We start from the raw sequence: 25,359 nt of genomic DNA, 5'->3' as shown, positions 1-25,359 counted from the left end.
ACAGTAACTCTCAGTTTTTCCAGCCAGGATGCCCCCTCAGTCAGAGGCCAGTGCAGGAAAGCCAGAGATTGAGCCAGGGGTCCCACGGCTCTTCACCTGGGAGGAGGTGGGGCTCCGCACAGGCAATGGAGACTTGAAGGAAGAGAGATGGCTGGTCATTGACCGAAAGGTTTATGATGTTAGTCAGTTCTATTTGCGGCATCCAGGTGGGCCTCGTCTCATCAGACACTATTCTGGACAAGATGCCACGGTGAGTCCTTGCTGAGGGGAAAGACGGCCTTGGAATGACCTGAAGGCTGCCATAAAACACTGGCTTTGTATGCACACACTCCTAGCTGAGGCCTTATCTTTCTCCAAGGGTCTCAAATAGCAGAATGGGGGGGAGGAATCTTTCTTGTCTGAAGCTGTAGGGAATTCTGACATTACAGAACAGTCATTCTGGGTTGGACGGTCCGATGCTTTAACACAATGCAAGAAAGTTCCAGGTGGTGGTTGTATCGCTTGGCAATTTTGTAGTATTGAGTAGCAAAATTTGACCAAAATTTAAAAGCGTCATTGGAAAAAGTTCAGGGAAGGGGCCAGGCAGCTAATGTACAGATGTACAAGTTGATGTGATTTTCAGCCTTTCTTTTTTCCAGTTTTGGGTCAATGTTTGACTGCAGTTAAGTTACTTAACTTTATTGACTTCTAGACAATGTGAACAAAATACAGTTTAGGTTTGAGGATCTGATCAGAAAGTGTTTGTGCAAAAGCATGGACACAGTTTATATTTTGCCTAAGCAAAATTCAGTCTGGCAGACTTTCTCACTGAGAATATATGAGTAATATTGGTAGCATAGAAGTGTGACCTCTACCAAGTATGGCAGGATTTTAGCTTTTTTTAGTAAATACAGTGAGGACTGAATTCAAGTTAAGTTTAGAGTCTGTAGACTCTATTGTATATTTCATAATACAATAGTTTATAGACCCAGAATTTGATTAACATTTTGATTAAATGTTTAAATGAACACACACATATATACACACACATATTATTGCTTCAGTGTACGAAGAAAATATAAATATAAGCTAAATGAAAAATTATCAGAACAGAGATGGACTTTTTCTATTTACCTGTTGTAATTTGCATATACAAGGATCAGTAGTTGAGGCTCAGAAAGATCTTCTGTGTTCCTACATATCTATCAGGACTTTCAATCTTGGAAGGTCCCTAAGCGGGTGTGCATAAGCGCACTAGCGTGCCTACCGTCCCTGTCCTACTGTCCCCATTTATATGTAATCATTCTATATGTTTATGGCTATGTTTTCCCTATCTATATCCTTTTATTTGTGCCAACTTTTTTCATGTGTCCATGTCTATGTCTATACAGTTACTTGTTTCCTTGTAATTGTTGACAAACAAACAAACAAATAAATATCGGCAGCAGGTGAAAAAGGATCACACTTTTTACAGACATTCTGTTCTAGACATATCTGATAAATACCTGATATATTCTGCCCTCAGATTAACCTCTCACTGAAGGCTCTCTTTAAATTAAACCATCCATTATGGGACATTCAGGCATTGATGGTATACTTGAGACCAAGTCTAGCACTGATATTATTGAAACGTCTACATTGCCATTAAATCATAATGCTTTTGGCTATATGAAAAAGAATTATACTGAATGGAAGAATCCATATGCAGACACTCTAAGAATGTGAATATCTTCTGGGAATTCATGTGCATAGGAGATGGCAATGGGAAGGAAAGGGAATGGGAAAGGAAAGGGAAAACTGGGATGAGGGGTCCTTGAAGCAGGTTAGATAATCATGATGGGTTACAACCCCACTGTCTCTGTTAAGGCCTTCTGACGTAGTGTGATATTTCTTGCTATATGTAGGGTCAGCTGTCTCATATTTTGTTCTGCTGGTGAAGGTTTTTTGGGGTCTATTTCAATATAAACTGAGCATTTGATGGTATATTTGATGATCTCTGGAGGGCTCGGGACAGGGGTTGCTCCTCTGTTCTGGTCCTGTTAGACCTCTCAGCGGCTTTTGATACCATCGACCATGGTATCATGCTGCACCGGCTGGAAGAGTTGGGGGTGGGAGGCACCGTATTGCGGTGGTTCTCCTCCTTTCTCTCCGACCGGTCGCAGTTTGTGTTGGCAGGGGGGCAAAGGTCAACCTCGAGGCCTCTCGTCTGTGGAGTGCCGCAGGGATCGGTCCTCTCGCCCCTTCTGTTCAACATTTATGTGAAGCCGCTGGGCGAGATCATCCGTGGCTTCGGGGTGAGATACCATCAGTACGCTGATGACACCCAGCTGTACATCTCCACCCCAGGCCACCCCAACGATGCCCTTGAGGTGATGTCTCAGTGCCTGGAGGCTGTGCGGATCTGGATGGGGAGGAACAGGCTCAAGCTCAACCCTTCCAAGACTGAGTGGCTGTGGCTCCCGGCATCCCGATATGGTCAGTTGACTCCATCACTGACTATTGGGGGCGAGTCCTTGGCCCCCACAGAAAGGGCTCGCAATCTGGGAGTCCTCCTGGATATGCAGCTGTCCTTGGAGGAACATCTGACGGCTGTAACCAGGGGGACCTTTTATCAGGTTCGCCTGATTCGCCAGTTGCGGCCCTTTCTTGATCGGGATTCCCTGTGCACAGTCACTCACGCCCTCATCACCTCTCGCCTTGACTACTGCAATGCTCTCTACATGGGGCTCCCCTTGAGGGGCACCCGGAGGCTCCAGCTGGTCCAGAACGCAGCAGTGCAGGTAGTGATGGGAGCAGCATGGCACTCCCATGTAACACTGCTTCTGCGTGAGCTGCACTGGCTCCCGGTGGTCTTCCGGGTGCGCTTCAAAGTGTTGGTTATCACCTTTAAAGCGCTCCATGGCATAGGGCCTAGCTATCTTCGAGACCGTCTGCTGCTACCGACGACCTCCCAGCGACCCGTGCGCTCCCACAGAGAGGGCCTCCTCAGGGTGCCATCAGCCAAACAATGTCTACGCCTGTAGACCCCCAGGAGGAGAGCCTTCTCTGTGGGGGCACCTACCCTCTGGAATCAGTTACCCCCAGAGATAAGGAGAATCCAAGACCTCAGTGCCTTCCACCGTGCCCTTAAAACCCACTTTTTCCAGCAAGCCGGGCTGGCTTAGGAAGAATTTTTTTAAAATTTTTAAATGTTTAATTGGTTTGTGGTTTTTTAAATTTTGGGCCAAATTTATATAGATTTTAATTGTTTTTAATATTTGTATTTCATGTTTTTAATTCTGGCTCTGCACCACCCTGAGTCCTCAGGGAGAAGGGCGGTATATAAATTGAAAATAAATAAAATAAATAAATATTCTGGATGGAAACTGGAAGCATGTTGGTATGCATGGTGATTTATAAGCTTCCTGGTGTTTATGTGTCCATCATGTGTCTATTATCAGAAAAGTGGACTTGTTGGATACATCTAGGCTTAGGTTGATAATGGGATTGAAGTATTGGAAGTGTTGAAGTCTGATGAAATTTAATATAGGGACTTTCATGGGTACGGATGATGAAAATGTCATCAGTAAATTTCATATAAATTCAGGAGTTAAGAGTTGACAACATTTGAAATCTTCCACACATTGCCATATTGCAGAACCATATATGTACACATAAGTGTGCCATTCATGTGCAGTTATATCTGTTGCCAATATAAAAATAGTGATGAATGAGATCAAAGTCTTGAATTTCTCCTTATTTCTAGGTTGAGTCTCTCCTTGATCAGCTTCCATCCATTATTCCTTGTCTGGCCTTCGGATGCTTTAGAAAATAGGTTGACCCACTCCTCTCTGTGACAGCCTGTCAAATATTGGAAAACTGCTATCATGTCTCCCCAGTCCTTCTCTTCACTAGTCTAGCCATGGCCAAATCCTGTAATTGTTTTTCATATGTTTTAGCCTCCAGTCCCCTAATCATCTTGGTTGCTCTTCTCTGCACTCTTTCTAGAGTCTCAACATCTTTTTTATAGTATGGTGACCAAAACTGGATGCACTATTCTAGGTGTGGTCTTACTAAGGTTTTATAGAGTGGTATTAGTACCTCATGTGATCTTGATTGAATCCCCCTGTTAATGCAATTTAGGATTGCATTGGCACACTATAGGCTCATATTTAATTGGTTGGCTACTAAGTCTCCAAGATCCCTCTCACAGTTACTGCTGTTAAGCCTGTTTTTTTTCAATCTATATGTGTACTTTTGGTTTTTCTTGCTTAAGAGTAAGACTATTTTTCTCTACATTGAATTTCATTTTGTTAGTTAGGGCCCAGTGTTCAAGTCTGTCAAGATCCATCTAGATCTTGAGCCTATCATCTAGGACAGTGGTGGCTAACTTTTTTGCTGTTGCATGACAAAAGCAGGGGGAGTGGGTGGGGTCGCGCACGTGCCTACATCCATAATTTAATGTACCCCACCCCCGCATGGGAACGTGCGACCCTCCTGCTCTCCCCCCGCTTTTGGCATGGCACGATGGGCCCGGTAGACCCATTTTTCACTCTCCATAGGCCCCAGAGGCTTTCTAGGAACTTGGGGAGGGCGAAAGCAGCCTCCCCCCACCCGAGGCCCTCTGGAGGCCAGAAACGGCCAGATTTCTAACTTCCGGTGGGACCAGAAGGACCGTTTCTCCCCGTCCCCAAGCTAAAGCGGCTTTCTAGGAGCCTGGGGTGAGTGAAAACAGCCTCCCCCCCTCCCGGGGGGACCAGAAATGGCCATTTCCCAATTTCCGGTGGGACCAGAAGGCCTGTTTTTCGCTCTCCCCAGGCTCCAGAGGTTTTCTCGGAGCCTGGGGAGGGTGAAAACAGCCCATTTCCCAACTTCTGGTGGGACCAGTGGGATGTCTCTAGATGTTCGCAGATCTGTTTTTTGATTATCTTTTTCAGTATCTTCCCAGGTATTGATGTTACGCAGATTGATCTGTAGTTTCCTGGGTCTGGTTTTTTTTTCTTCCTTTTTTGAAGATGGGAACCACATCAGTTGTTCTCCAGTCCTCTGGTAGTTGGCAGTGTTCCAGAATTTTTGAAAGATATGGTACAGTGGTTCTGAGATGACATCTGCCAACTCCTTTAGAACTCTGGGATGTAATCCATCAGGTCTGGTGATTTATATTCATCAAGATCAGACAGGTGTTCTCTTACCATTTTTTTTTGTTTATTTTAACTTTTATTTCTAGTCTGTCTTTTACAGTTGTGTTCTTGGTAGGTTGGGCTATAGTTTCTTTTTGTATGAAGACCAATGCAAAGAATGAGTTAAGCAGCTCTGCTTTCTTTCTGCTGCTTATTACGTCTTTGCCACTTTCTCTCTTAGTGGACCAACTGTTTCCTTCATTTTCTTTTCTTGTTATTTGTATGTTGAAAGAAACTTTTTTTATTATCAGGAAGTATGTAGTCTTTCTTGCATAGTGGGATGGGAGCACTGGTAGAATAAGGTTCCTGAAACATAGTCTTCTAGATGTAATGTTTCCAGTGTTTGAAATATGAGATAGGATCAGGGGTGGACTCCAAAAATTTTAGCAAAGGATTCTCTTCCCGGTTGCTGGGTGGATGTGGCCATGGTGGGCATGGCCTAGTCGGCCTCCTGCACCATGGCGGATGGGGGCGCTTTTGCCCTCCCTGGATTCTAGAGGTTTTCCTTGAGCCTCTGGGAGGGCAAAAATGGCCTCCCCAGGCTCCGGAGGCCCTCTGGAGGCGAGAAACTTCCGAACTCCTGAACTTCTGGTAGGCCCATTTTTCACCCTCCTAAGCCTCTGCACGTGCCCTGCACTTACCTGCATCCAAAATGGGCCATGTGGGGACTCCTGGGCAGAGTGGGAGGGGCAGGGCCAGCTAGAAGTGGGATTTGAGGATTCTCCAAACTTCATAGAATCTTAGCTAGAGGTTCTCCCGAACCCCTGTGAACCCACCCCTGGATAGGATTGCATGTTTATATATTTTGGGTAAAAGGCAGAAGATGCCTGATAAGTGTTTCTGCAATGTCTGCACATAGATTCAATCCTGTATGTCCTTAGGAAATTCTTCCATGTGATTGCGCAATTCATTGTGATGAATTATGTGGTAGTCAGTGCGGTACAATATTGGAGGGTTGCCTTTTAGTTTCATACACTTAATCAAACACATTCATAATGACAACTATTCCTCATTTGTCAGCTTGTTTAATTATAAAAATATTGTTGTTCTTAAAACCTTAGATGGTATCTTGTTTTTTTCTGCTGAGAGTATTGTGCAACTGTGGGTTGTGTGCTAGTTTTGCCCTTTCCTGGACCAACAATCTCTACTCATGGTCACTCATGCCCTAGTCACCTCCTATCTTGACTATTGCAATGTGCTGTACATGGAGCTGCAGCTGGTTCAAAATGCAGCAGGCTGTATGGTTTTGTGAAGACATTGGAAATTAATTAATTAGTGTGATTTATCAGGATACTGAGCATGGAAGTTATGTAAGAGCTTTGGTGCTCAGACATGTTGGGCAGCTACCCATTCAGCTTCAAAGGAGGCGGGAAGTTTCCATTAAATAAGATATTAGAGTTTGCCCCTATAAGTCCAAAATATTCTTTACTTCAAAATGTTGTTCGCCATCAATGAGATTGGAAGGAGAAAGAGCTTCTGCAGGTGGGGAGATTTTGGCTGGTTTAAGAAGACTGCAGTGGAAAACAGAGTGTACCCTTCTAAGGTTTTTTGACAACTTAAGATCAACAGTCACTGGCATGGCTACAAAGTCTCTGCAACTCTTGCAACTTGGAAAGGGGCAAAACCAGCGCTGCTATGTACTGCATTGTTATTTGCTACTTCCGCAAATGGGAGCAGGTCGGTCCAATTATCTTGCCGATAATTGACATAACATCTTAGGTACTGTTCCAATCCACTGTTGGCGTGTTCACAGGCCCTGTTAGTCTGAGGATGATACAGGGACCTAAATCCTTGGGTTGTCCCTAGTAATTTCAAAAACCTTTGCCAGAATTGGTAGGAGAATTGCATCCCTCAATTGGAGGTAATCCTTTAGGAGGGATGACTTTGAAGGAATGTTTTGAGGAAGTACAGTCTCGATTTCCCAAGCATCCCCTTCTCATCGCAGTTCATGGCAGTCTGTCACCACATAACAGTGAAGCACAGCAAGTATAAGGTGACAACTGACAGTGGGGTTATTTTAAAAAAAAAAAATTCTATAGATTATGTTTTTATTATTTGTAAGCCTCCTAGAGTCACTATGAGCGAGTAGACGGCTATATAAAATTTGTAAATAAATTGTGTAAGGAGCTTTTTCTTTAAATGATGATTGTGAGTTTATTGGGTTTATTGGTGAGAGCAATAAACCCTAACCTTATTTGTGTGTGTGTGTATGTATGTATGCTTTTAGGATGCCTTTACAGCTTTCCACAAGGATAAGGACCTGGTAAAGAAATATTTGAATTCCCTCCTAATTGGAGAGCTTGCCCCAGATCAACCATGTTGTGAGCCCAACAAAAATGTGAGTATTGGGTGATCTCAGCTGTTGGATTCCTTTTGCAGAACCTTTATTTTAGATAGTTAGGCATACATGTGTATGCATATGTGTGTGTGTGTGTGTGTGTGTGTGTGTGTGTGTGTGTATGGTAAAAAAATAGGTAAAGGACAGCTAAATCTAATTTACATCCATACTATCCACTTTTTCTCTTCATATTTTTCTATTAGAAAGTGAAGATGAGTGGCCACCAGAAATGTGATAGACAGATAGACAATCAAGAGATATTCTTACAAACTTTAATTGTTTCATCTATGTCTATTTATCATTTCATTCATTATCTATTGCACTTTTAACTTCTTCTCTCTCTCTCATTTTAAGGATATCCAGTCACAACTTTCTCAGTCTTCCTCTTGACCCATTCACCTCTTACTAATTTGTTTTACAGGTCAATCCTCATTCATTCTTTTTCACTGATCAAATCACCTCTACATATTTATTTCATACAGTCACTCACTTTTGTATTTAATAAACTTCATTTAGGATCTTTTAACCCTATCTCTTTCTTTTACTACTTTTCAGTACCTCATTCCTATTAGAGATTTTTACTATTACTGCTATATTATTATAGTTCTTGGTTCTTTGTTTTAAGATCTGGATGTCCTGTTTAGTGTAAAGACAGAAGGGCAGTGGGAAGCATTTTCCAGATGAGACATTGACTTAGTCAATGACTTAGATAATATTTTCTGGTCATCAAGTAATATCATTGAAATAAATCTTTGGGTATTGACTTCATTCCCTTTATTATCTAATTGAAAGGAAAATGCATAGTAATTTTTGAAAGCACTCTGCTTTTCTCCCCATTCTGAGGAGAAAATATTAGGTCCCACATGTGAGAATCCCAAAACCTCTGGGCTGTGGAATCAAGATGATAGACCATTATTTAGTTAAGTATTGCATTTACATCATGCACTTTCTTTGAACCTCCAGATGACATAAATGGGGGTCTCCTTAATTTATCTCAGCAAGTTGTGTTACAACTTGGTCTGAGAAAGAGCAACTGATCCTAAGTCACTCAATAAGCTGCATGGTCAAATGGTTCATCCTGGTGCAAATCCAACTTTAGGTTTAATACATAAAACTCAAGATGGGCTTTTGGTCTGATCTACCAAAAGGGTTCTAATGTTCTGAAGCAAATAAACAAACCTGTCATCACTTCTTGTAGGAAATGCTGGTAAAGGATTTTCATGAACTGCGTGCAACAGTGGAGAAGATGGGGCTCTTGAAGTCAAGATTCAGCTTTTTTGCTTTCATGTTTCTGCATGCTTTCATACTAGACATTGCATCTTGGTTTACTATCTGGTATTTTGGAAAATCCTGGGTGCCTTTCCTCCTTGGAGCAGCAATGTTCACCGTTGGACAGGTAACCTCTTTGTGTTGCAGAGCATAGTAGTGTTGTAGAACAGTCTTCAACATATTTAGAACAATTTAATTGCTTTCGTAATTTAACACCTTGTGCACTTATCTCAGTTTTCAATTCTTTGAGCTGTTGCATCTAAACATAGTAATTCAACTACACACACATTAAGAAAAATGCTTTAGTGGTGTTCCTCTACCAATTAATTCATGCAGAAAAAATGTGAAGAAATTATATTCATATGTGTCATGTTTGTTGATTTTTACTTCCAGATCCAGTATGGTTTTCTCCAGCATGATTTTGGCCATGTGTCAGTCTTTGAAAAGCCCAAGTGGAACAGAGTAGCTCACTTCGTGGTGTTTGGCATTCTTAAGGTCAGAATCCATCCAAGAGAAGGGAAAATTTAAGTGATGATTTGTGATGATTTATATATTTGATATTGGGCGTGCCTATCCATCTTTATTTTCTGTCTCTAGGGTTTTGAAAAATAGGATAAGTATAATGAACACTTTTATAGAACCCTTTAAACACTGAAGGGCTGAAAATATAAGATCATCTTTTTGCAATATCTCTGTAAAGACTGATAGTATTATTAGTGCTTCCTTACAGAAAAGGGAGAAGGCATTAAGAGAAATAAAGTCAGTCTACATTTCATAGCTATGAATCATTTTTAACAATACTGCACTATACTTGCTTTGTTTTTTCACTACTGAAGAGAAAGTAACGAAATGTTTCTAGTCTATTTTTGTTTCACACAAACACATTTAGCATCAAAACTGCAATTTTCAATAGCCAGTCTTGGGATGAAATCCTTTTCAGATGCTTAATAGGAAGGAGAAGAAATGAAGCTAGTTTGCACAAAAATGATGGAGGTCAAGAGTCCTGCCACTGTACACAATTCAATTCCTATTAGATGGAAGGAAGTGTAAACCAACAGAACTGGTTTTTGTTTTATTTTGTTCATAGATAGTCAGTGGGAATACATAGGATACAGCATTATTGACAAATAGATGGAATTAATGTTTGTTCTTCTGTACTTATCAAGGGAGGACCAGTGAGCCAATGGAACCACATGCATAACCAGCATCACGCCAAACCCAACTGCTTCCGCAAGGACCCTGATCTCAACACGCACCCATTCATTTTCAGCCTGGGAAAGAAACTTTCCTTGGAGGTAAATAAATAGAAAGTCTTAGGCAGACAAAAGACCCTGAAAAAATATTAGCAGTACTAAAAGAAGAAAAAAAAACACCACCACCATATGTCTGATGAGCAATCTAGGAAAGTAGAAAGAAAGGATTCTTTCTATCTCTCATATTTCTTTATAGCAACTCTCACTGCGGTTGGATTTGTTCAGGCACTGCTTTATTTTCTAGTCTCTGCTTCTGTAATGAATCTGTCAGACTTCTTTTCTTCTTTTGGATAACATCAGAGCCTGTTGTTACATTTCAGTTTCTCCGGACTATTTGGCACTTAAAGAAGAGAAGGCCCATGATTAGAAAGTTGTTCCTGTCTTAACAGAAGAATGGGCCCTGACAACATGACTGATGTGAAATTTACATAGTTGTCAATTTAACTGTTTGCTCTCTTTCTCCTTGTGCAGCTCGGAAAGAAGAAAAGGAAGTATATGCCTTATCAGTACCAACAATATTACTTTGCCTGTAAGTGTTTTACCATGTTTACAGGTGCCTAAATTTGGAGGAGAATAACCAATGAAGTCATATACAGTATCAAAACTATAAAGCAGAACAGACTATGAAACCAATGTCACACAGGTTGGGATTATTTTTATTGGAACACCTAGAGTAGGCGTGTCAAACTCGTGGCTCACGGGCCAGATGTGTCACACACTGGCCACGCCCACCACATTTTAGTGAAGAGGGGAAAGTCGTGATACGTCACGTGACGACAACATGATGCCATGAGTTTGACACCCCTGACCTAGAGTAACAGGATCTTGTGAATATGGATGTGTTCTTCCTTTATGTGAACCAGGGAGTTGCCTGAGATATTTGCTCAAATTACTTTCTTGGAAAGGACTCATTGCTTTGATAGCAACTATTCTTCCTAGCTTTCAAGGCCATTCCCTATTCCCTCTCCATCAGTTCTCTCAATCACTACAGAAATAGCCTGATGAGCATTGGGGAAATAGGTCAGGGAATAAGGTGGTTAATTTAATGCCAAATGGGATTCAGAGGCAGATGTTTTTTTCCTCTAGGATATATTCTACTTTACTTTAGTCACACACTCATTTTTGTATTCTCCTTTTGTATTTTTATATTAGTCTTTGCCCCATTGATGTTTACAATTGGTGTCCAAGTGGTTTGCTATCGCTATTTATTTCAAAGAAAAAAATGGTTGGTAAGTCATAACACCTCTTTATTTTAGGAGATTGATGTGTGGTCAAATGTAACACATAAAGGCCTGAATCCTCCTTCTTTCTAATGAGCTACAGGAGATGCATTACAAAATGCAAGTTGCTTTCTTTCCTTAATCCCCCACAATATCATGGGAACGTTCCCTGCCATTCATGATTTCATTGGCCTTCTCTCTTGTCAGCACCATGGAACAGAAAATATAACTGGTTTGCTTGGGAAGGGAAGGGTAAACAATAGGCAAATGGTACAAGGAAAGCCAAGGAATGCTTGTCACAGCTGCAAAGAGCTGACCACAGTATCTACCCTGATGTTAATAATGATGTTAACAATGAACCTGTTCCACTGGGTTACATCAGGCATTAGTGAAGTAATCTCCTAGACTATGAATCTTTCCCAAGCCAACCTGAAAGTCAGAAAACAAGCATACACTCCTCCAGGCAGAGACAGTGGCAACAGCGGAGCAGAAAGTGATGAGGAGCAGAGGAAGAGATTGCCAGAAGATTGCATTTCTAACTGCCATGGATATTGGGGTGCATTTGCAGAGGGATGGGGAGAGATTATCTGGGCACTGATATGGGGAGTACAGATACAGTTTAATAATAATAACAATGCTTCCAGTTAGAATTTATATCGTGGGTATAAAACTTCATTCCTCCCCATGGGTGCAAAAAAACCCACTACTCAGGTTGAGTCATGCCACTATCCATTGCAATTCTCAGCCACTGCAAAAGACATTGAAACCTTTAGCAGCTTCAAGAATTCCATTTCTGTCGTAGAGAAATTCTTTCCATTTTGATGTAGAGCAAGGTTTCTGCACAACTGATGCTAGTATGCTCCACCTTCACTCTTTTTTATCATTGTGGGAGTTTTACTAGATGCACAAATGAAGAGACCCTGAAAGTCCTTCAGCACTACACCTATAGGCACTACACTGCCTATTAATCTCTGCATGTTATTGCATTATAGCCTTTAGCATCTCTATTTGCCATATTGCAGCTACTGTAATTAATCTGACATTGACAAAGGAACTATGATAATGATCCACATGTTGTTACTATTGTGCTTATTTAACACTCTGTTCTTTGACAGGAGCTGTTTAACTCTCTTTTCTATAACTTCCGTGTCTGCCTCATGTATGTTCCTTTAATGGGATTTAAGAGCTTTATGGCTTACTACTGGTTAATCAGGTAATAATGATTATGTAAAACTCTACCCTGCTGCTATCTAATGCCAACTAATGCTTTTAAACACTGTAAAGTCAAAAGGCAACCTTCAATATGTACATAGCTAGCTTTGTTTACCACTCTGAAAAAAATAATGAGGTCTCCATTTCTTGTTGACTTAATATGGGGATCTAAACAAATAAACTCCTGTTAAAATTAGTATACACTGTTACCGATCACTATTACTGATTTGAGAAATACAATAAAAATCTTTCATAAGGTGCATGCCATAAAAGGGCAACAAGTAATATCTGTATATATGACTATATTGTTTGGGCTTTTTAACTTAAAAAATGATATGTCATCCTTCCTCAAGGTCACCTCAAACTAAAAACAACCATGCTATTGAAAAGAGCATGGTTCACCACAATGATCTTGATCAAACTCTTGTTATTGTTTGGTCATCACCAATTATCATAGTATTATTTACCAATACCTCTACAGCCACCAATTATCAGTCTCAAATGTTCTTCACTAATTGCCAAATACCGGTAGCTTCATCTGAAAACAGAGATTAATGTTTAAAAGCTTGATCTTACACTATGAGCAGGTTGGTATTTCTTTAAGGATTGGTCTGGTACTTTTATCCTCAGAAAAAAATATATTGTTATTTATTTGTCCTGCTCTTCACAGTTGGATAAAAACTGCATCTCAGTGGCTTCATCCAGGGAATGAGGGCATTTGGAGAGCTGCTTCCATATACATATATAGCCTGTCTCCCAACTTGTGTTTTAACCAATCTACCTCACGGCAAAAGGCCTCAAATGTAGTTTTGCTAACATGCCATTTTGTAGCCCTAAAACCCTCTCAGAAGTTGTTGGAACAATTAGCTATAAAGCTGATCCTACACCAGTGAAATGAAGGAATTTTAAACTTCTTCAATGTTTTCACAAATCAGTCCTCTGTTACAATCTGGCTAGCAATCTACTTGAAAGATTGTTTCCTAAACAAACTGACAAACACACAAATGCATGCTGCAAAATGCCTAGATCAGTGGTTCTCAACCTTCCTAATGCCGCGACCATTTAATACAGTTCCTCATGTTGTGGTGACCCCCAACCAGGGGTGGGTTCTAAATTTTTTTACTACCGGTTCTGTGGGCGTGGCTTATTTTGTGGGTGTGGCTTGCAGGTCATATGACTGGGTGGGCGTGTGATCGAGTGGTCATGACTATGTGTATAGGGACTACTCAGAGGGCTGAAAAAAGTCATTTCTGACAGGTCCTCGCACTTTTGACTGGTCCTCACACTTATGACCATCCTCACATTTATGCCCGTGCAGCATTCTTAACAACCATGTCATTCATTTCACAACTGCTTCTCTTCACTATGGTGATAAGATAGGGCAAAAAACGTAAAATGTGAGGACAGTCATAAATTCGAGGACTGGTCAAAAGTGTGAGGACCAGTCAAAAATAACTTTTTCAACCCTCTGAGTAGTCCATATGCATAAAAGGATACAGCAATAGAGAGGGATGAAGGAAGGGAAGGGAAATTAGAGTAAGGGTGAGGGTAAGAGAGGGAGGAAGAGAGGAGGAGAAGGAGAAAGGAAGAGGAAATAGGGAGGAGAAGAAGAGGGGGGAAGAGAAAGTAAGAAGGAAAGAAAAGAGAGAGGTGGTAGGTTTGAGGAGAAAGATTGCTGTACAATAAAAAAAAGATGAAAGGGAAGAAAACCAACCCCAAACAAATATAAAGATATTAAGATAAAGAATGAATTGTTAAACTTTAAAGAATAAAAGAGAACAAATATGAATAAATAGCAATAATTAGAAACACACATACAAACATAAAATGTATTTTCTTTGAACAGAGTATTTGGCCGGTTCACAAATTTAAACAGTGTTTAGTCATATTTATTCCTCATCTATTTTTTTAAAAAACCAATATTACCCTTCATCCTCATCTCTAATCTTAATCAAATTCAATTTTTCCCTTCTATTCTATATTATACCCCTTCGCATTGGCATCTATATTTATATCCATCCTCACATTGGTTAATTATGTAATTATGTAATACAGTTGTTTAATACAAATTCAACATTTTAATATAAATCAATTAGTTATATAACTATCTTTTTTGTATATTAATCAATATGAACAGGAATATTCCAATTATTTCCATGCAATCCAATTTCTTACAAATCAATTAATTATATTTACAGGAGCTCTACCTTGTTGTGGTGGAGGGGCTTGCGTGCTCTAGTGATCCTAAGGGCTATGCTGAACAGGTGCAACCATATCAGACAGACCTTAGGTGAAGGGCCAGACAAAATCTGCTCCACAACCCATTCAAACATGGTGAATACAGAAAAAATGAAATTTATGCCGGCTGAACCGTCACCCGGATTAACAAGGGTTCCGTTGGATGCTATGGCTCCTGGGCATTCTACGCAAAATGAGTTACAGGGCTCAACTCCCTCTGCTAGGCAACCAGGGCATGGAGCTGACAAGCTACTGGAAGAAAAACCCAAAAAGAGAAAAATCTGGACCAGGGAAGAAAACACCTCTATTATGTAAGCTTACTATCAGTCTGAGCCAGCAAAACATGGATTTCAAAAAAGAATGTATCAGATTTGGAAGATGAACCATACGGACTGTGACACCAGTGAACAAAGGTTAATGGACCAACGACGTGTAATCCTAAACCACAAATTTTTCACTACAGAAGAATTAATAGCAATAGAAGAGAAAGCAATTAATGGTCTGAGTACAACAACAAAGAAGAGTAACATCAAGAATGATTTCCAGACTCAAAAGCAAATTGAGGAAGAAAGGGAAGAAGAGGATACTGAAATGGATGAAGATAAAGAACAAGGAAGCACCAAAGAACAAACACCAACAGATAGTGCTCAATTAGCTGGAAAAATAAAGCACCAAATGGAAGATGATGAAAGAACATGTTTGCCAAAGCTGAACCAAGTGAACCGGAAAGAATTGAGAAATGTACTAAAAAAGGTCAATGAGGCTGTGCAAACTATTCGAACCACTACATTAGCCGAAACTAACCAACTGATGTATGCAGCAGCTGTCATAACCACCAAAGAACTGGGGTTGAAAATACAAAAGAACCAAAGAGGCAAGAAGGGGAAGCCTAAGTGGAAAATTCGGTTAGAATTGAAGATCAAAAAAGTACGTGGAGATTTGAGCAACTTGAAGAACCTAAGGCAAGGTCAGCTAAAGAACAAGCAGGTCAAAAGCAGCCTGGAAGCAAGATACGATCTAAGGAATAAGGAGATTGCAGTAGTAATTGAAGAGCTGAAGCAGAGGGTTGTTGCCATCGCTGAAAAGATTAAAAGGTATGAAAACCGAGTAATTCAGTTCAAGGAAAACTCACAGTTCAGAGCAAATCAGCACCAGTTTTATAAGAATTTAGAAAATGGAAATGGAGTAACAACAAATGAAAAGCCTGATAAAGAGAAAGCTCTGAAATTCTGGAAGAATTTGTGGGAAAACAACAAGAAGCACAACAGAAATGCAAAATGGATCAAACAGGTTGAGGACTCTATTAAAGTGCATAAAATGGAAGACATGAAAATAACAAAAGCAATGGTGCAAAGACAGTCAAGAAAAGTGAAGAATTGGAGTGCACCTGGACCTGATGAGCTGCATGGCTTCTGGTTAAAGGCACTTACAAGTCTGCACAAAAGATTGGCAACCCAGATGAACCAGATCCTAAAAACACCTGAAAATGATGGATGGATGACAACTGGAAGGACATTTTTGATCCAAAAAGATAAAGAAAAAGGAAAGCACCCTGGAAACTATAGGCCAATCACCTGCTTGACAACAACATACAAGCTTCTTACTGGTATCATTGCAAACCAAATCTATGGATACCTGGAAAGAAATAACTTGCTTCCTGTAGAACAGAAAGGATGCTGCAAAAACTCAAGAGGAACAAAAGATCAATTGCTGATCGACAAGCTAATCCTAAAGAACTCAAAGAAAAGACGAACCAACCTGTTCATGGCTTGGATAGACTATAAGAAAGCATTTGATTCAGTTCCCCATAGCTGGATCAAGAAATGCCTGGAAATATTAGGCATCAGCAGCAACATACAAAAATTCATGGAATCTTCAATGAACCTCTGGAAAACAAAACTTATGGCTAATGAAGAAGAACTGGGTGAAGTTGAAATTAAACGAGGCATTTTCCAGGGCGATTCCCTTTCACCCCTACTTTTTATACTCTCAATGCTACCACTGACAATCATTTTGAAGAAGGTGAACTGTGGATACGAACTTGCAAAGAAAGGACTGAAAATCTCGCACTTGATGTACATGGATGATTTGAAGCTGTTTGGTAAAACAAAAGCTGAACTGAATTTATTAATTGAAAACACAAAAGAATTCAGCCAAGACATTGGTATGCAGTTTGGAATTGACAAATGTGCAACAATAGCAACCAAAGCAGGCAAGATCATAAAAGAGGATGGAATAGAACTAGAGAATGAAGAAATGATAAAGGCAGTAAAATCAGAAGAAGGCTACAAGTACTTGGGGATTTTAGAAGCCTCTGACTTAATGCATAATAAAGTCAAGGAATTAACTTCAGCCAAGTACATTCGGCGAATTCGTAAGATATTAATGTCCAAATTGAGTGGAGGAAACATCGTAAAAGCCATAAATACCTGGGCTATACCTGTGATTAGATACTCTGCAGGAATAATTGACTGGACCCAGATGGAGTTAGACAATTTGGACAGAAAAACAAGGAAGCTTATGACAATGAATCATGCCTTGCACCCTAAAAGTGATGTTGACCGATTATATTTACCAAGAGCAGAGGGTGGTCGAGGACTCCTACAAGTAAAGCAGACTGTGGAAGAAGAAAAATGCAGCTTGAATGATTACATCCAGAAAAGTGAAGAACCAATGATTAAGGAAGTAAATAAAGGAGGCCTTTTAAAGACAACTAAAACAAAAGCAGAATATAAGAAAGAAGTAATTGAGCAGCGAGCTGAAAATTGGAAACACAAAGCTCTGCATGGTCAATACTTGAAAAGTATTGAAGGCAAAGCTGACCAGAAACTAACTTGGAACTGGTTAAGATCAGGAGTACTGAAAAAAGAAACTGAAAGCTTTATTTTGGCAGCTCAAGAACAAGCCCTAGCCACAAACTGTATGAAGGCAAAAATTCAACATGTTACCACCAACAGCAAATGCCGCCTCTGCAATGAGAAAGATGAGACAGTCGACCACCTGATCAGTGGGTGCAGCAAAATTTCACAAACTGACTACCTACAACGCCATGACCGTGTTGCTAAAATCATTCACTGGAAATTGTGCCAGAAGTTTGGATTTGAGTACAGCAAAAACCACTGGGAACATCAGGTTGAGAAAGTTTTAGAGAATGAGAAACTCAAGATCTTGTGGGACTTTAGGATTCAGACTGACAGGCACTTGGTCCACAACACACCTGACATAACAATAGTTGAAAAGAAAAAAGTATGGTTCATTGACATTGCAATACCTGGTGATGCACAAATTGAAGATAAGCAGCAAGAAAAAATCACAAAGTACCAGGACTTACAAATTGAAGTTGAGCGACTGTGGAAAAAGAAATCGTGTGTTGTCCCGATTGTAATTGGAGCCCTTGGAGCAATCCCCAAAGGGCTACCCCGCTATTTAGAAATTCTAAATTTGCCGGACTTGAACATTTTGACTCTACAAAAAACCACCTTACTCGGAACAGCTTACATCCTCCGATGATACCTTAACAGTTCCTAGGTCCTTGGTTAGGACTCGAGCTGCTGAGCTATTAACCAGCCTCAAAGGCTGTGAATCTCACTAAAGATTAACTAATAATAATAATAATAATAATAATAATAATAATAATAATAATAATAAACCAAATAATTTCCCCCATATATTCCTCCAAACCACAACTTAACCATTTCTGCTTTCAACACAATATACAATTAATAGTATCTCAATTATTACAATTCCCTAGTTAAATAGAACTTTTTTTCTTTTGTGTTTTAAAATCTTGAATCTCCTCTTTTGCCCTAAATTTCCCATTGTTTGCAGTTTTGCATCTACCTTTTTTGGTGAGGAAAAAGAAAAAGAAATATCTCTCTGCCTCATTTTGTCACGTTGCAACAAAGACCCTGCTTTACTTTCAGTTTCGCTTTTTCAGCATAACTAGCGGAAAAAAAATCTGCTCCAGCAATTTACCTCTTTGCAGCTAGCTAGCAACAAAGCCCTCCGCAAAACAGCTGAGAGCAAATCAGCTGATAGTCGGGAGGCTGATCAAATCAACTTATGGTAATTAACCTATACTGAAGCTGAAAGGGGCTGTTTTTTTCTATTTTTGCAGGCATCGGTCTACTCATTTGTTTTCTTTTAACACTGATCAGCTGTAGGGCAGCCCTTTGAAGCCCCGCGGCAAGAATTTAAAGTTTTTTTCCCTCTAGCCATCAGCTGGGACTCAGGAGGCAGCAATAGATTGGGAGTGGGCGGGGTAAGCGAATGGCGAACTGCGATCCAACAGAGGTAGAGGGTGAGAGTGAGTGAAGGTGTGGGGGGAGGGAGAGAGGGCTTTGGCGACCCCTGTGAAATGGTCGTTCGACCCCCTTTGAGATTTTTTGTCAAGTTAGAGGAAGGAACTGTTTGTAACTCATATGTCATTAAAAGCTCTGGAGACAATGCCTGTAGTGATATTCAAGCTAGAAGAAGATCACTATTCTGTTCAGGGGCTGGGATTCTTGGTGTAGCTGTTGGCCAGTTCAAACTGAGCAACAGTTGGCTCAGGGTGATATGTGTGAAGCCCAAAATCACAACTATATAATTAACATTGAGCTAAAAGTGTTTTGATCAATTGATAGTGAGGACACAATGGAGAAATCAGGCTGGTTTTAAAGTATATTGAGAATTGAGAAAATGGGAAGTGATTATGGAAAAGGAGCTGTGAAGGCAATTACAGACATATCTTAAGCACTTTCCCCCTTCTTTAGACACTAAACTGAATTTAAGCACTTTTATCCACCTTTCTTGCCCAATAGGTAATCCAAATGTGCGCAGTTCATCAAGTTGTCTAACTAATAGTACTACTTGCTTAATTGAGAACTCTGAAGAACATGAATTTTAGAATACCTGAAACTTCTAACTAGGTATGAGGGCTTAAAGTTGACAGATTGTACAAGTTTGTTACAAAATACCATAGCTTTAACTCCCTGATTTTACCTATAAAAATTATGCTTCTGTATAATCTGTTAGTGCAATGATGTGGTAATAGTAATTGTCATGTTATGTTTTGGGCTGAGAAAACCAAAATAGTTTTATTAGTGAGTGAACCATTTAAAGAATTTGTTTGAATCACTCTTGTTATTGTTTGTATGTCTACACAGGTACTTAGAAGCTGCATGGTTTATCTGGGTCTCACAGATGAACCACATTCCAATGAATATTGACTATGATCAGAATTTAGATTGGTTCTCTGTCCAGGTGAGATAGTTTCTATTTAAAGAGGAAATTTTCTTTCTTTGGATAATCTTATTCAGAAATGTTGGGTCCTCAGTTCTGAAACACAGGGCCAGATCATGCTGCTGTTTTCTTAAACATTTCATGCCCTTATCTACATGGAAACATGGTCTTATAAAGTGGCATTCCATGGAATGCCTATGCTGGCAGCTAGAACTCATTCCCATATTGCAGTTTCTGGGAAAATTACAATTGCACAGTGATGCCCTTTCTCATCTCATGGAGAAAAGTTACAGGGACCAACAATAAACTCATTAACAGTAGATGAACAGTAGATGATGAGATGGTAAACAATGTAGTACATTGCCTGTTAATCTCCCTTGCTTCTTCAGTAAAGCAGGAACAGCACCAATGCTATTCATCCTCCATCCAAAAGGACATTATATAATTCCACGTTCCCACATGTGGAGTCCAATTCACATCTCCAGAGGATGGTAGGGGACAGGAAGGCCTGGAGGAAAGCTATCCATGGGGTCGCAATGGGTCAGACACGACTTTGCAACTAACAACAATAACAGTAGTATGCAGCCAGTAGATAGCAGTGTTTAGAAGTTTGGATCTATAGTATATATTCTATGTTTTTTGTACTAAGTAGAGATTCCTGTTACAGTTCAGCAATTAAGCAGTAAAGCACATGGTGACTGTACTCTTTATTTGATCTGTGGTGCTATATATCAACAGAATTTGTAACATGGAGGGACTCTAATTCTCCTGATGGTAGTTACAGCAATCACCCCAGGAAGGGTAGAGTGACTGTGTACATGTGGAAAAAAAAACCCTACCCAATGATTCATTTTTTTAAAAGCATGTTTTTTCATGCTTTATTGGTGCCATTTTCCTTTAGGGCTTTTTATCAGATATTATGGGACTAGAGATTGGGTTGGATACACTCAATTTCAAACTGTGGTTTAGACAATATAATTAAGGGATGAGACTAAATGAATAGATTATGTGAATAGGCCTCTGGCTAGCATTAGGCAATTTAAAGTTGATACCTGAAACCTGATCACAGTGATGCAAGTTAACAAGAGAAACAGCATATGGTTGTTGTGACATTAATAACAGATGATTTCTGCATAGATAACCTGACCTATCACAAAGAGAGAATGAAAGATGATGAGAGACAAGCTAGGTTTTCTCTTTTTTTAACAGTAAATCCTAAATACAAATGTACAATGACTAGTTCTATATCATCTTTTATGTCCTCCAAATGTAAGCTAGTGTCATCCTGTATTATATCATTACTGTTGGTACAGCCATACCAACCACATATATGTTACCCATGTATATATTTCATTTGGATTCTACCTTTTCTTTATGGAACTTGCAGCCAGTTTTTAAGGTAGTTCTAAAGATTGGTTTATTCATGCACAGTTTTCCTGTTCTAATTTCTCTTTTGTTTTATTTTTATAGTAGCATGATATAACTCCTGGGGATGGGAAATGGTTAACTGCTAATGTATATTTATATTATTATTTTTATTAAAATTGGAGGGTACATTAATTCATATGATTTAGTTATATCCAGTTTTGATTTCTGTTTGGAATAAAATTAAAGCCCATAAAAGTAGATTTATGAACAAATGTTTATATAAATGTTATTTTGAATATATTCCAAAATCATGCAAGCTGCTTTTTAAAGGAATTACATGAATTATGAATTATTTTGTTGTTGTTAGTTGTAAAGTCGTGTCCGCAACCCCATGGACAATGTTCCTCCAGGCCTTCCTGTCCTCTACCATCCTCTAGAGTCATTTAAAGCTCACACCTACTGCTTCAGTGACTCCATACAGCCACCTCATTCTCTGTCGTCCTCAGCCTTTCTTATGGTCCAACTGTCACAGCCATACATTGCAACTGGGAAAACCATAGCCTTGACTATACGCACTTTTGTTGGCAGGGTGATGTTGTTGCTTTTTAGAATGCTGTCTAGATTTGCCATAGCTTTCCTCCCCAGGAGCAAGTGTTTTTTAATTTCTTGGCTGCAGTCCTCATCTGCAGTGATCTTGGAGCCCAGGAAAATAAAATCTGTCACTTCCTCCATTTCTTCCCCATCTATTTGCCAGGAATTGAGAGGGCTGGATGCCATGATCTTAGTTTTCTTAATATTGAGTTTCAAGCCAACTTTTGCACTCTCCTTCTTCACCAGCATCAAGAGGCTCTTTAGTTCCCCTTCACTTTCTGCCATTAGAGTGGTATCATCTGTATATCTGAGATTGTTGATATTTCTCCCAACAATCTTAATTCTAACTTTTGATTCATCTAGCCCCGCCTTTCTCATGATGTGCTCTGCATATAAGTTAAATAGGCAGGGTGACAGTATACAGCCTTGCCAAACTCCTTTCCCAATTTTGAACCAATCAGTGGTTCCATGTCCAGTTCTCACTGTTGCTTCTTGACTCGCATATAGGTTTCTCAAGAGACAAATAAGATGGTCTGGAACTCCCATCTCTTTAAGAACTTGCCACAATTTGTTGTGATCCACACAATCAAAGGCTTTAGTATAGTCAATGAAGCAGAAGTAGATATTTTTCTGGAATTCCCTAGCTTTCTCCACGATCCAGCGTATGTTGGCAATTTGATCTCTAGTTCCTCTGCCTCTTCGAAATCCTGCCTGTACTTCTGGTAGTTCTCAATCCACATACTGCTGGAGCCTATCTTGTAGGCTTTTAAGCATAACTTTACTAGCATGTGAAATGAGTGCAATGGTGCGATAGTTTGAACATTCTTTGGCATTGCCTTTCTTTGGAATTGGAATGTAAACTGACGTTTTCCAATCCTGTGGCCATTGTTGGGTTTTCCAAATTTGCTGGCAAATTGAGTGTAGCACTTTTACTGCACCGTCTTTTAAGATTTTGAATAGCTCAGGTGGTATACTGTCACCTCCACTAGCTTTGTTGTTGCTCAGATTTCCTAAGGCCCATTTGACTTCACATTCTAGGATGTCTGGCTTGAGGTCAATGACCACCCCATCTTGGTTATCAGGGACATTAAGTTCATTCTTGTATAGTTCTTCTGTGTAATTTTGCCACCTCTTCTTAATCTCTTCTGCCTCTGTTAGGTCCCTGCCATTTTGGTCCTTTATCATGCCCATCTTTGCATGAAACGTTTCCTTCAAATCTCCAATTTTCTTGAAGAGATCTCTGGTCCTCCCTATTCTATGGTTTTCTTCTATTTCTTTGCACTGTTCATTTAAGAATGTATTCTTATCTCTTCTAGCTATTATCTGGAATTATGCATTCAATTAAATTATAGTGAACCAAGTAAATGGTATTGAAAGACTGGGAAAACTCTATTTCTGGATATTAAGGACTGGATTCAAGAAAATGTAACATTTTTTAAAAAAAACTATTTTTTTCTAACCAAGTAAACATTTTAAAAATTGTTTCTGTTTTCTGTTTTATTTAATTAAAACACAATAATAATTCATAAATTATTTTAGAATGGTACCTTCTTTTGAAAATAGAAAAATTATTGGTCTAAATCTGTTTGCTGATGGCTGAATGGAGATTTGGATGCTGCTCTTCTTGATCCAAACCTAATGTCATAACTTTCACAGAAGTAATTACATAATATTTCCATGTCTACTTCTAAAGAAATAGTTCAATAAGGTTGACTCAGAGAATCCAACTTTAGATTCACAGGTTGGTTGATTCACTCCAAAAGAGAACTACATTTCTCCTGAAAAGAAGCTAGCCTGTTAAGCAGAATAAGCCATTGAATCTGAAATGTCACCAATATCCTAGTCCCGTGATGGCGCACCTCTGGCATGCTTGCCAGAAGTGGCACACAGAGCCATCTCTCTGGGCACGCCAGCTGTTGCCTGTTGGTCTTCTGAGTTTTGGCATGCGCATGCATACTGGCCAACTGGTTTTCGCACACATGGGAGCACTGGAAACTGGAAGAGCAGCTGCTGTTCTGGTTTCTGATGCTCCCCTGTCCGTGGGTGCGGGCTCCCATTTCAGCATTCAGTGCCAAAAAGGTTCACCAACACTGTCCTAGTCTGTGCAAATTTCTCCCCATACATATATATCATTGGATTTCATCGTATGCACATAGCACCAGTGCAGTAGTTTCCTGGCCTGGATTGCCTGACCTAGATTCAGGAATATTTCTAATGTCCTTCTGGGCAGTGACCATATTATAAATGTAAAATGAATGATGGTTTACAATACTGTAAACTGATAGAATTATTTACACCATTGATAGAAACTAGGAAGAAACATGAAGGAAATCATTGGAACTCTACATGTTTTTTATTTCCCCCTTAGCTCTCAGCAACATGTAACGTGGATGAATCTCTATTCAATGACTGGTACACTGGGCATTTGAATTTCCAAATTGAACATCAGTAAGTACAAGCTATATGAACAGGTTGTACAGTATATAATGCAGTTTTTGTACAGCTTTTGTCACCACTGTAAGATCTGTAAGGGGCATGCATAAGCATGCCAACGTGCCTACCCTCCCTGTCCTACTGTCCCCATTTATTCGTATCCATATCCTGTATTCATGATCATGTTTATACCTATATCTGTTACCTTATACATGTTTGACAAATAAATAAATGAAAATAAATAAATAAATAAATAATCAGAAGGACCTCAGCTTGTTCATCCCTACCCAAAACTCTTTGAGAACCAGACAGGTGAAAGTTATCCCCTTCTGTATCAACCTGCCTGTATGCAGTACTGAGTAGGAAAGGAGAACTCTCCAGCATTGAGATGGGAAGGGCAGTAATAACAGCAGGATCCAAATTACAGAAGTATCTTCTACTGTGTCCTCTTGATATTTTCCCTCTCTTTCCACAGTCTTTTTCCAACCATGCCTCGACATAATTATTACAAAGTGGCTCCCCTGGTGAAATCCCTCTGTGCCAAGCATAACATCAAGTATGAGTGCAAGCCCATGCTCACTGCTTTTGTTGATGTATTTCGGTAAGTATGAACCAACAGGAAAAAGGGCATTTGCAGGCATGTCATCAAGAGAATATCTCAAGTAAACAGTAGCATGAAAGAACTCACTGGTGTGCAAATGTGCTTTTGATTGATGTGTTCCCTGTTCTTTCCCCCCTGCAGCTCTCTGAAGGAATCAGGAAAGGTCTGGCACAATGCTTATTACCAGGAATAAAATCAATACCAGTGAGGAATTGGGATGGCTCCATTATTATTAACACCTGCTGTTCTCTCTTAGTCTTTGTGATTTTAAAATAATTTTAATAATAATAGTTTTTAATCTATTGATTGTTTTATAATGTTGTTGCCACCCAGTCAGTTTTTCATGAGATGGGCAGCCATGTACAGTTGATGAATAAATAAATAATATTGAAAAGGAATCTTGTAGTATTCTATTCTGGATGGATGGTTGGATAGATGGAAAGACGGACGGACAGACAGACAGATTAGAGAAGAA

The 25,359-nt window shown here is 39.7% G+C and overlaps 1 protein-coding gene across 1 annotated transcript; it reads left to right on the top strand.

Moving 5' to 3' along the window:
* The first annotated feature begins 28 nt into the window (after window positions 1-28).
* Window positions 29-25,077, top strand: LOC139327490 (acyl-CoA (8-3)-desaturase-like). The gene is made up of 12 exons (XM_070957329.1): window positions 29-250; window positions 7,366-7,476; window positions 8,675-8,872; window positions 9,139-9,240; window positions 9,912-10,040; window positions 10,470-10,527; window positions 11,151-11,227; window positions 12,334-12,431; window positions 19,816-19,912; window positions 24,219-24,298; window positions 24,759-24,884; window positions 25,026-25,077. Exons 1-12 carry the CDS (start codon window positions 29-31, stop codon window positions 25,075-25,077), a joined length of 1,350 nt encoding a protein of 449 aa, XP_070813430.1.
* Window positions 25,078-25,359: the final 282 nt, after the last annotated feature.

Source organism: Pituophis catenifer, unplaced genomic scaffold (assembly GCF_029215685.1).
Source record: "Pituophis catenifer annectens isolate HBS135680 unplaced genomic scaffold, rPitCat1.0.hap2 SCAF_1, whole genome shotgun sequence".
NCBI lineage: Eukaryota > Metazoa > Chordata > Lepidosauria > Squamata > Colubridae > Pituophis > Pituophis catenifer.
Note: the sequence above shows the minus strand (reverse complement) of the source record. Positions and strands in the feature narration are given on the sequence as shown.

Excerpts from the sequence above, each read along its gene's own strand:
- LOC139327490 (XM_070957329.1), top strand. The coding sequence starts at position 29 with ATGCCCCCTCAGTCAGAGGCCAGTGCAGGAAAGCCAGAGATTGAGCCA. Across the intron at positions 251-7,365 it reads ATTCTGGACAAGATGCCACG|GATGCCTTTACAGCTTTCCA; the intron begins GTGAGTCCTTGC and ends GTATGCTTTTAG. Across the intron at positions 9,241-9,911 it reads TGGTGTTTGGCATTCTTAAG|GGAGGACCAGTGAGCCAATG; the intron begins GTCAGAATCCAT and ends GTACTTATCAAG.